Here is a 12,503-nt window from a genome sequence, read left to right on the forward strand (position 1 = left end):
ATCTAGGAGTCACGGTGGGTATCGGCTATTCACAATATGAATTACAGAAAGCTTTGCCCACAAGATGCTCACAGACTATTTAGAGGAGATCAGATGAGTACATAATTATAAAATATTGTGTTGGCTTGGTTGAGTGTTTGTGGGCTAAGACTTACTGGAGTGGGTCACAGTGGGCACTTAATTCAGGAAGCTGGGCTTGCTGTCCCATAGGTTGAGTTGAGTGCCTATGAGCTGAGGCTTACTGGAGTGGCATTCCTCTGGGCACTTAATTCATGGAGCTGGGTTTATGGTGTCATAGCACTTGAGAATAGTGACTTCGGGTTGAGGCTTCCAGTGGAGTAGTATGCCCCTTTGGAAATTTATTAAAAGACTTGAAAGACTTTGTAATATGTCTTGATAGACAAGTCAACCCTGAGTATTTCTCACTGGCATTGTAATTTATTAACTTCTTTAACAACCCTTTAATCATGAATTTTGTCTGTGGGTTCTTTGTAGCCCTAGTAGTGGATATTTGAACCCAGAGAGGTAAAACAGAGAACACTAATTAAGGCAGCACTGGGATTATAATCAATTGCATAAAACAAACTATGTGTGATTATTCGATGGAAAACCACTCTGCTCTGTAAACCATCACCCAATTCAGAATTAAAAAATTTTTTTAAATGAAAGAGTACATAGAATGAGGAAATCTGAGAGGAAAACACCAGGCTCATCAACAGTTCAGAAGTGTTTGATAAAGCTCTCAGTAATATTCAGAGAGGAGAGGCTCAAGGAGAGAAGAGAATCAAGATCAACAACCCAGGGCTGCTTCCTATGAGGCAGAGGTCACACACTTCCCATTTTAGTTACTGAATGTTTCTCGCAAATGAACTGGGCTTGCCCCTTGCCCTCTCGTGAAGAATTACTGAGTCACACACACCAAAGTATAGTGTGGTTTATTATTTTTAACAAGTGAGGAAACAGGGAGATGGCTCTTAAAGTACTGTCTCCTAAAGTCATGGGCCCAGGGATCTGAAGTCTGCAAAGAAAGGGGAAGAACACATGCTGTATTTCTAGATTTAAGTGCATTCTTCACAAAAGACTGGACAGGTTCTTGACCCAGAAGTTGGAGCTGGACACCTTGCATGGGGAAAGTCAGGGACCTGATGACTCATTTGACACGGGCCCTGCAGTTTTTGGTTCCTTGATTTGAGTTCTTTTGGTCTGGGGTCACGTTGTAAGGACAGTTTAGTTTTTACTGTGTCTAATCTTGCACCTGACTAGAGCTGGTCCTCAGCTGAGTCTGTGAAACAATCTGGCAAAGGGTACTAGACGAGAGAGGAGAAGGAAAGCCCGTGGTCTGCTCTAGAGACTGACAGGGAATAAGTTAAGTAGCAGCACAGCTCAGTACTCAGAAAATCATTCTGTGCCCTGGGCGTCTGATCTGTGTACTGTCCTGCCATCGAATAAATAGTCACTACTTTGCCTCGAAAGTTCTAGTATGCCTCACCATAAATTAGATGGCTTTTAACAAATAGGAATTTATTCTCTCACCGGTTAGGAAGCTGACGTCTGAATTCAGAGTGTCAGGTTTAAGAGAAGTCTTTCTCGTCCGGTGTCTCCTGGGTCTAGAAGGTTCTCGTTTCAGGGACACCAGCTCTAAAGGGTGTGCTCTGCTCCTGTTTCTTCTTTCTTGGTGGTTGTAGGTCCCTTTCCTTTGCTGATGTCTCTTTTAAGATAAAAGGTGATGTAGGTCATCAACTCTCCTTACTTCAAGTCAAGACTGACCTGAGTAATTTAGGGGTACATCCAACTCTAACTCCATTGCTGTCAGATCATACTGACAGTACGATCTTGTAGGATCTACTTACATCATTGCATGACATCATGGATGTACTTACATCATTACAGAGCTTCCAAACACAATTCAATCCACAACACCTCTTTACAGCCTTGTTACCCATTCTGACACAAACGATTCCTCCCGTGGCACTCTAACTCTTTACTCTGTGCTGTACATTAATTCTAGTTACAGCCCTCCCTACTCTCAGTAATGGGGTTCATTAGAGAAGTAACAGTCAACAATCCAAGGCCAGGAATGACTCAAAATATCAATTTTTAGTCAGGAACGCTTTTCATTCATTTGTTTTTAGCTCCTCTTGAGTGCCCAGAAATACCCCTTCTCCCAGCAGGCCTTTCTGTGGTGCTCAGCGCTGTTGCTCTGTGGTTCAGCATACCACTGTAGCCACTGTGCTCTGTGCCTTCTCGTACCAGCTTCCTCAGTCTACTGCAGCAACTTCTCTGCCACTGTTTCTCACTGGCTCATGTCCCCTCTGGTGCTTTAATCTCCTGGGTTTTACTGCAGGGACCTCAGGGCCCAAACACACCCTCCACACACCTTCCATGGTGTCTGTGAGCTCCTCTCTTGTTCTGGATAACCCCTGATGGCAAGGTGCCAAAACCGACCACCCCCCTTTCTGGTTTCACATACTTTGTTTACATGGTGCCACCACCACAGGGGTTGCAGGTAACATATTTGCATTCTTAGCAGACTGTCTATTTTCCTGAGCTACCCAATCATTTCTGAAAGACTATGACTAGAAGTGTCTGATTAGTAATTAACTGCACCTCAGCTTCTCATTGGAACCTTCGCCTGATCAAGACTTCGTCACTTAGCAATTGATGCTGACATACATAGGGAATGAATGATATTGCCAAAAACAGTTGTTTAAAGAAAAAGGAATATTAAATTAGGTTGACAATACCTTTCTTCCAGATCTTAGTTAATTACACATAAAATAGCTCTTTTTTTAACTTTGTTTGTTCAAAGTATTTGGTTTTATAAACGTCCAATAACACCTGCTTTTTGTCCCCTAATTTAGGGACGAGAAGGTGCAGAGATTGAGCCTTGGGAAGATGCTGAGTACCTTGTTTACAAAGTCACGGATAGATTTGGCTTCTTACAGTAAGTCATATAGATTGAAAACAAACTTTTGTTTCTAATGTTTTTACTCTCACTTGTTATATTGCTATCCCTGATGTTTTACATAGGATTGCTACAAATATGCTTTCAGGAATGGTCCTACAATGTGCTTTTTTGTTACATTTTTCTTGCATTTTTAATGTCTAATGTCTGTGACTGAAAGTGAACTGGAGTTAAGAAAGCAAGCTTTAGTGTTTTCGTAAGAACATTAATGCAGCAAATGAGTTGTATTAATAATTTAGTAGGATTAAATGTAAATGAATAACAATTTATACTTTAAAAAGAATTATGATGCATCTTATTTTATATAAACTTAGTAACAATTACAGCAATTGCAGGCTGAAAGTGAGCAATAAAAAGAAATGCCATTGCTCCTCCTTATAATTGTAAATGCCTTCATGTTATTGCTTCTCAAAATGAACTCCATCTATTTCACTTACATTATATAAAGCCCCACCATGTCAATTTGTTGCTCTGTGGTGGCTTGTACATTGCTGCAATGCTGGAAACTGTGCCCTTGGTATTTCAAATATCAGTAGGGTCACTCATCATGTGTGGAGTTTCCAGACCAAGAACAGAATAGGTAGAAGAAGAGGTGACCCATTTCTGAAAATTTAACAACTGAAAACCTTATGATTAGCAGCAGACTATTGTCTGATGTTGTTCCAGAAACTGGATACTTCAGCTTGGAAGGCACTTAAAAGGCAACTGTGAAATATCTGACTCCTCAAAGTAGAATAAACTTTCATGCCATGGCTGGAGAGACGCCTTTAGAACTTTCCTTTGCTGACGGGCATGACTCAGAATCAGAGGAAGCAACTGCAAACATCCATTATGATATGTATTGACACAGTGGCTTCCACGGTGGGTTCACATATAACAATTGTGAGAAGGACAAAGGACCTGGCTGTGTTGTGACATGCTGGTGACAGGGTTGCTGTGGATCTGAGCTGACGTGATGCACCTAGACAGCTGATTGAGTGGATTCTGGCTCAGAGTGAATTTCTGAGGCTCTAAATCGTTCCAGGAGCAGCTAACCGCCTCTTTCTCTTGTACAGCGGTTTGCAACTTGTGGGTCGCAACCCTTCCCAGGGGTTGCCCGATTCATAGCGGTAGCAAAACGACATTTATGAAGTAGCAAGGAAAATATGTTATGGTTGGGGGTCACCACCACATGAGGAAGTGTATGAGAGGGTCGTGGCCTGAGGAAGGTTGAAGAATAGCTGGGAGGTTTGAACTGATGATCTGTGGCGAGCAGCCCAGAGCCTACCCAACATCACCAACCAGAGCTTTGGTAGGAGATTGACGCCGGTTTGCCGGTTTGAAAGAACAACTTTTAAAAATCCTCCCAGTTCTGTGACTCAGGCTGTATGGTAATGTTTAATCAGGTTCCCTAACAGCCCAGTCAAATTGTCACTTACGTGCATTTTTTCCCAATGTTGTATATTATAAAGAGGAAAAAGGGAGGGATTTATATTTATCTAATGTGATTAAATTTTGAGGTAAAACCACAATGTTCTACATGGTTCGTATCAGTGACTTATGTTTTTTACTGCTATTTGCTGTCTTTGCCTTTTGAAATGATTTTTTAATAATTGTTTTTCTGAGAATTAAAAAAGCAAGGAAACAGTTTTGATAGAGGATTTGTTGCTATAGCTTTTCTGGTCTTTATTCAGTTAACCATTTCATGCCTCATTCATGAAATAGGAATCAATAACTTTGCTATATATATGGCTTTGAAGAAAAAGTGTAAGAAGATCAAATTCTGGATAAACAATAGCTCGTGTTGCTTGTAAATCTGAAAAGTTCTCTGGAGTTAGTTATGACCCAGAGACTGCTCTCCTAGACAAAGTCTATAAGACATTGCTTAAAAACGGCCCATTTCATTTTTATTTAAGGAAATTAAGCTTGACTACTTGTGAATAAATCCGGAGATGGTGCATGTGTGTTGGTTAGTGCCCATATCGAAGGCATATGAATAAACTTTAAAAAGACATTTTGAGTATTTAGAACTCTCAAGGTCAAGGGCTCTCAAAGTTTACCTTCACATTAGAATAAGCTGGAAAGTTCTTAAATTTTTTCTGGATCCTATCCTAAATTTCTGTTCAAAAGATGGGCTAGAACACAGGTGATTTTTAAACTCCCCAAGTGTAGAAGTATTTGATGGTAATGAGCCAATACAGTACTAAATACATTGGAAAACCTTTTGTGTTCCCAAAGGCTTTAGTTATTACCTGAATTCTTTCTTCTCATTGTGTGAAATGACATAAGCCTAACAACCTTAGTAGCAAGTTCTGCTTAAAGAGTCCAATCTGTATTTGGCAATTAAAAATATTTTTAATTGCACTTAGTTATTTCATGTTTGTTTTCTTCCCCTGGGGCTGAAATCCATTTGGCTTAGTGGAGAAGTCAGTCAGTAAGATAATGCTAGCTAATGTTTATTGAACATTTAATGTGTGCTAGGCATTGGTTGAACCTCTTTATACAGATTATCTCAGTTATTCCTTTCAAAAATTCTCTGGGGAGGCACCATCAGTTTTATCTGGCTATCCAGATGATGAAACAGAAGCAGCGAGGTCCACTAACTTGCCCATGTTGCACTGATGGGGGAGACGTCAGATTTAGGACCTGGGACTGAGCCGTGGATGCAGATCCTGTATTCTTCATACTACATTGTGCTGCTGGTTAGAGTTTTCCCTGCATTCCCTAACTAATAAGGTGATGTCAGGATAAATGCTTCTAAAGGCCTAGGAAGAGAAGAGGCCCTAAAGAGAAGGACACTGTTTGAAAGCCTTCTGAATGAGCCAGTTCTCTCATCAGTCTAGTGATTGTTAGCATTTTATTTCCTCTAAGATGCAGTCTTAAATCATTGAAGAATATAATGAAACATAGACATGGATTTTAGTCTGATTGTAGGCTTTATTAAATCTTACCAAAACCATTGATTTTTATTACAATGCCTAATTTGAATAAAGTACTTTCTCCAGAAATTATTAGTGGTGTTCAACCCTAGTCACTGTAGACTTACGTTTTTGGTGCTGCTGAGTAGCATCACATGACTTAATGTCCCTGTCAAACTGTAATCAGAAGAGCCTGGCTGTCTGCTATCTTAAATTCTTTGTAATTATTGATTGGTTCTGTAGTGAAATTGGATTTTAAATGTCAATGTCAAAGTCAATAAAATGGAAAGACAAGCAAAAGCAAAACAAAGAACATTGTAGCCTGTGCTCAAGGTTGCTGAACTTATCTTTAACTCTAATTTTTAATAAATTATTTCTTATGATATGTGAAATTGTCATATTAATGAACAAATAGTTTTATAAACTTTTTCCTGTGACTTGAATGAAGGTTTACAGAGTAAGTCATGAGTTTTACATTCAACGATCTTTACACATTTTGTTTCAACGTAGCCATTATTTTGCTCCCCTCAGTGTAGCAGCACCCACTGTACTTTCTCCCTGAATTTCCTGTTTCCAGTCTTCCTTCTTTCTTACCCTCCGAACTCTGCTGTTGGGTAAATGCTGCCCTTTTGATCTCATATGGGTAATCTAGCTATCAACCATTATATATGTATACAAAATTGTATATACCAAGCATTATACATATATTTACATATAATGTGTATGTCAACCATCATTCATACATTATACATATATTAGACACTTTTATTAACCATTATATCAAAACATTTCATTTATTTATATATGGGTTCAGTTTTAAACCTGAAGGGTAACTATGGACCATAGTCTTGGTTCTACATTTCCCCCCATTCTAGTCAGAACCTTACAATGTGATTATTTTCAGAGAAGTTGGTAGTGGCGTCTGGGCACCATCTAGTTCTTCTGGTCTCAGGGTTGTGTAGATGAATATTTTTGCATTCCGTTAGTTAGATTTTGGGACTGATTATTCTCTTGTGTCTTTTGATTTCTCATATATATTTTGATTTTCATCACTCCTCTTTCCTCTGAATTGGGAGAGCCAAGGGGTTTCCCCTTAGATGGCTGCTCATGAGCATTCAGGACCCCACTCACTCCTCACTCACCCAAGTGGATGGACTAACTCAGTTTTGTAATAGAGTTCACAATAGTTAAGCTATTGCCAAAAGCATGGCTTGATGCTAGAACAGCAGTGCCTTTTTTTAGTACTTAGAAATGGGAACTTATCTCTAATCTGTGTACCTGTGATGGAAAATTGAGAAATAGGTCTTTTTTAAGAAGTTAGATATTTTTATACATATTTTAACATTTAAACTGTAAACATACTTATCAAAAGTAATCATTGCTAGTCTGTTCAAAGAATTCTTGGTATTTAGATAATGATAGATCATGCTTTTAGGTCACAAGTTATTAATAGATAGATGAGAACAAAATTATACCAAAAATAGAGAAGATAAGATTAGCTTCAAGGTTCATATTTTCAACTGTGTATATTTGTAAAATTTAGCAGACTGTCTAGTTTACTGGCTATATAAATATATGAGAGAGTTTCAAAAAGTTCTTGGAAAAAAATTCTATTATCTTTCAATTACATTTTACCAGGGACTTTTTAAAGCCCCTTGGATGAAAGCCAGATTAAAGATATTTTTGTTTTTGTCTTTAAAGACAAAATCCCTGTTGAGACTGAAGGACTTGAGAGATCTCTCTATTCATCCTGTAAATTTTGTCTTGAGTAAATCTGAACTTATATAAAAATCTCTTAAAACAAACATCAGACTTACTAACTCACTGATTTTAACCAGTTGTAAGTATTCAATGAGTATATCTCAACAAATACAGGAACATTGCACCTAACCTGTTGTGAAGTATGGGCACTGGTATTTTAAATTAGGCTCACTGGTGGTGCTGTAGGTGAAGCATTGGCCTTTTAATAGTCAGGCTGGCAGGTCAAACCCACCAGCTACTCCACAGGACAAAGATGAGGCTGCCTGTCTTCTTCCGTAGACTTACAGCTTCTGAAACCCTATGTAAATGTTACTGTGAGTCAATATCGACTCCATGGCAGTACAGTTGGGTTTTTTTTTATCATACTCTTAATTCATACCCACTGCCATTGAATTGATTCTAACTCATAGTGACCCTGCATAGGGTTCCCGAGGCTGTAAATCTTTATGGGAGTAGAAAGCCTCAGCTTTCTTCTGTGGAGTGGCTGGTGGTTTCAAACTGCTGACCTTGTGGTTAGCAGCCCAACTTGTAACCACTACGCTTCCGGGCTCCTCTGAAAACAGTTACCGACGGCACATAAATGAATGAGTATGACTGTCTTCTTAAAAAGAGCTTTCTTTAGAAAAACAGGTTGGATTTGGCCAGTAGACTATCTAGCTTGTGGACTGAAAGCGGGTGAGGAATGTCTGGTGAGAGGGCCCTTGAAATAATCAATACCTGCTAATAGGGGCGAGTTAAATGTTTGATTAAACATAGCAGGCTAATTTTTAAGTTTATACTTCTGTATGGCCTGTGAATGATGCTGTACTATCCAATGTCCCTTGGCAGCAAAGTTTCCCCGTCCTGGACTTACAGGAATGCTTTGCACACACCCAGTTTTTGGTGCTGCTTTTTTCTGCTTGAAGGATGATTAGATGGCAGAGTGAAGCTGCATACGTGCAGACATCCATCCGTCCCTCCTTCCCTCCGTCTGTATGCTCACTGAGAAGTGGAGCAGTAGTTTTATGTGTGCAGTATGAATATTGCATGTAGCTGTTGATGAAGGCCATGCTGCTCTGTCTTTTAATGCATGCCAAAGTAGAGCTCTCAAGGGGAAGCGTTCACTGGAGATTGGTGATGTCCACACAGCACATCCTGTATAAAAGGTTTTGGTTATGAATAATCTTAATTCGTGTGATCTGAAAACTTTTTTATTTAGTCCAAGTTTCTTCCTAGAATTGGTTTCTCAGCCTTCATCTCTGCTCAGGAGTGTTTGAAAAAGACAAACACACCCACCAAAAAAACCCGAAGCAAACCCCAAAACAAAACTGAAAATCTAGTCCCTGTCAATTTTATCTCAGTTAAAATTAGCTAGTACTGAGTTGGCTAGTATTGAGCATCCCTATATTGGACATCACTTTCTGTAACTAAATGAAAATGTTAGCTCTCTTGTCTGTGGAAGAGGGTTTTGAACTATTGTTCTCAAATCTCTTCAGACTGTTGCGTCTTTGAAAAAAATCATTGGGGGGCTCGTACAGCTCTTATCACAACGCATCCATCCATCCATTGTGTCATGCACACTTGCACACCTGCTGCCATCATCATTCTCGAAACATTTGCCCTCCACTCAAGCCCTTGGTATCAGCTCCTCACTTTTCCCCCTCCCTCCCCGCCACTCCTCCCTTATGGACCCCTGATAATTTATAAATTATTATGATTTTGTCATGTCTTACACAGTCCGGCATCTCCCGCCACCCACCCTTCCATTGTCCATCCCCCAGGGAAGGGGTTATATGTAGATCCTTGTAATCGGTTCCCCCTTTCTACCCCACCTTCCCTCCACCCTCCTAGCATCGCCACTCTCACCACTGGTCCTGAGGGGTTCATCTGTCCTGGATTCCCTAAGTTTCCACTTCCTATCTGTACCTGTGCACATCCTCTGTTCTTGCCAGATTTGAAAGGTAGAATTGGGATCATGATAGTGGGTGGGGGGTGGAGGGAGGAAGCATTTGAGAACTAGAGGAAAGTTGTATGTTTCATCATTGCTACACTGCACCCTGACTGGCTTATTTCCTCCCAGCGACCCTTGTGTAAGGGTATGTCCAGTTGCCTACAGATGGGCTTTGGGTCCCCACTCCTCATTCCCCATCATTCACAGTGATAGGATTTTTTGTTCTTTGATGACTGGTATCTGATCCCATCAACACTTCGTGATGTTGCATATCTTTTTTGTCACTTAATGGTTCACCTAAGAACTTTCCAGAGTGCCTTTAAAAATATAATCTTGAATATTAATTTTCATGTTTCTGAAAGTGGTATTATTTGGCGTTAAGTGAAGTTATGACAAAAAATAAATACACATTATTACTAAACCATAAATACTACCTAGATAGCATCTCAAAGCATACAGCTTTGCTAATGGATAGCAGCACATTATTATTATATTGCTGATAGATCGTACAAGAGTCTCAAAATACTTTATATCAGAGGTGATGTTAGAGAATATACTGTACCAGAAAATAACTTTTATTCTCTCTATATTTTTAATTCTTATTGAAAATTTGACACTGAAACTCATCTTGTACAGAATAAAACCTGAAAAATTTCTTTTTAATTGATACGTCAGTGGGAGGGCATTATATTTCCTTACTATAGGTCAAAAGGAGTCTTGGTGCCATAGTGGTTATGAGTTGGGCTGCTGTCACCGGTCAGCAGTTCAAAGCCAGCAGCTGGGTGCTCCTTGGGAGAAAAGCAAAGCTTTCTACTCCCATGAAGTAGTACAATCTTGGAAACCCACAGGGGCAGTTCCACCCTGCCCTATATATAGGGTTTCTCTGATTCAACATCAACTTGATGGCGCTGAATTTGTTTTCTGTTTATAAGTCAATGTTTGCACCAGAGTGGAGGGTGGTGCTCTTGGAAAGTTGACAAATTCTGATCTGTGGGCCAAATAGGACCAGCTGCCTGGTTTTTGTATGCAAGGTTTTTATGTGAACACAGTCATGCTAAGCTTACATGTCATCTGTGATGGCTTACAATGGCAGACTTTAGACAGTATAGCTCACAAAGCTGAAAACCTTTTTTTTCCCTTTCCCCTTCATTTTTAAAACTGCCAGAATGTTTGGATGTGTCAAAACGGGGATCACATCCGATGTTACACTTTCATCTACTATAACCGTCTCTACATCACTTTCCGTCTAGTAACCAGGCTGTTCACATCCCTTGAATAAGGTCAGAAGGAGATTTAAGCTATGTGTGGATCCTGCAAATGGATTTTTGGGCTTCCACTGTCATCCCTAGCCTTCTACAAACCAGGAGTTCACAATTTAAGCTGAGATATCATTTTTCCAGATTTGGATCGAACTTCTATAGGAGAAGTTTGATGACTCCCAAACTCCTGGCAGAGTGTCGTGTTGTCCAGTAGAACATTTTGCAATGCGGGGAATATTGTTTGTCTGCACTGTTCAGCACAGTAGCTGCTTGACCATTGTGCATTTGGAATGTGACTAGTGAGATAGAGGAAGTGACTTTTACATTTTATTTCATCTTAATTTACATTTAAAATTAAATAGCCACACAAGTTAGACCTATTGTATTGGCATACCTAGTATAGTTTTAGAGATTTGAAGATGGGGGCTCTTTGGTTACAGACTAATCATTCTATACTGGTTTCAGTGGAATGGAAGCTGTGTAAACTGCTGTGGTAATAAGTGAGTATAGATGACATGTAATTGTAAAACCAAGTTCATTCTGATTTCAGTGAAAAATATCTCACATATTTTATTCTATTTCAGTGAGGAGGAGCTCCCATACCATAATGCAGCTGTGGAACGGGTAAGTCATTTCTATCTAGTTATTAGTGAATGCCTTTATTAGACAACTAAGAATTGCTGCCTTTTTAATTTTGAGTGCTATATGTTAATTTCCCAATCACTGTTGAAATTTAAACTTGATTTATAATCATCTAAGAAAGTAATTCAAGTAATGGTGAAATAATCTTTGGCGATTTTCTGAGACTTCCAGTGGGTACTTCAAAATACAGAAGGTCGCTGGTAACTGAGAGTTCGACGAGTAGTTCTCCACGTGGGTAACGGTAGTTGTTAGGGACCATTACGTCAGTCCTGCTCCTCCTCCCCGTTATTCTTACGTTTCTGCCCAGTGTTGAGCAACGATGCTGATCTGTCTCACTGAGGGGCCTCCTCTTTCGCTGACCCTCTCCTTCACCAAGCATTGCATCCTACTCCATCGTTCTTACAACAATCTTCCTATTTCAGTAAATGGAAACCCTTCTCTTCTAAGTTTTTTAGTCAGAAGACGTTTGTGTTGTTGGCTTTGTTTTTCACATACACCACATCTCATATTCCAGCAAATCCTGTGAGTTGTGTCTTCAAAATATATTTAAAATTTGATGGCTTATTCCCATCTCCACTCCTGCCTCTCTGGTGTACTGTAATCTCTTCTAAACCTTCCAATCTTCTTGCTTCTTCAACTGCACCTCTCCCACTCTGTGGTCCTTCTGTTCTCAGGAAAACAGCCAGAATAACATTGGTTCAACATTAATCAGAGCACTTCACTATTGGATCAGAACAGGAGAGTGGCTGCCCGTCTTTTCCGGAATGAAAGGAAAAGTTCTTAGAGTGACCACAAGTCCCTGTGCCCCTCTGGTCTCTCTGCCTGCCCTCTCCTGCTCACTGACTGGCCTTCTCTGATGGCCATGGTTTCTCTCTCACGCTGTTTTCACCATCCGCTTGCTTTCCTGATAGCTATCAGATGCAGCTCCTTATCTCCTGTAGCCGCTGACTCTAAGGCCACCTTCAGAATAAGGCCGGCTCTCAGCACCATGTTTCAGATCATGACCTGGTCCCTCTCCCACACAGACGTGCTATGCTCCTTTATCTTCT

The 12,503-nt window shown here is 39.9% G+C and overlaps 1 protein-coding gene across 2 annotated transcripts in view; it reads left to right on the forward strand.

Moving 5' to 3' along the window:
- USP6NL (USP6 N-terminal like) overlaps positions 1-12,503 on the forward strand; it is a 167,246-nt gene that overhangs the window by 95,158 nt on the left and 59,585 nt on the right. For both annotated transcript variants that reach the window (XM_075552389.1, XM_075552390.1), the window contains exons 4-5: positions 2,862-2,944; positions 11,397-11,436. In XM_075552389.1, the coding sequence (XP_075408504.1) occupies positions 2,862-2,944; positions 11,397-11,436 (123 nt within the window). The remainder of the gene's footprint in view (positions 1-2,861; positions 2,945-11,396; positions 11,437-12,503) is intronic.

This window comes from Tenrec ecaudatus, chromosome 6, assembly GCF_050624435.1.
Source record: "Tenrec ecaudatus isolate mTenEca1 chromosome 6, mTenEca1.hap1, whole genome shotgun sequence".
In the NCBI taxonomy this organism is placed as follows: domain Eukaryota; kingdom Metazoa; phylum Chordata; class Mammalia; order Afrosoricida; family Tenrecidae; genus Tenrec; species Tenrec ecaudatus.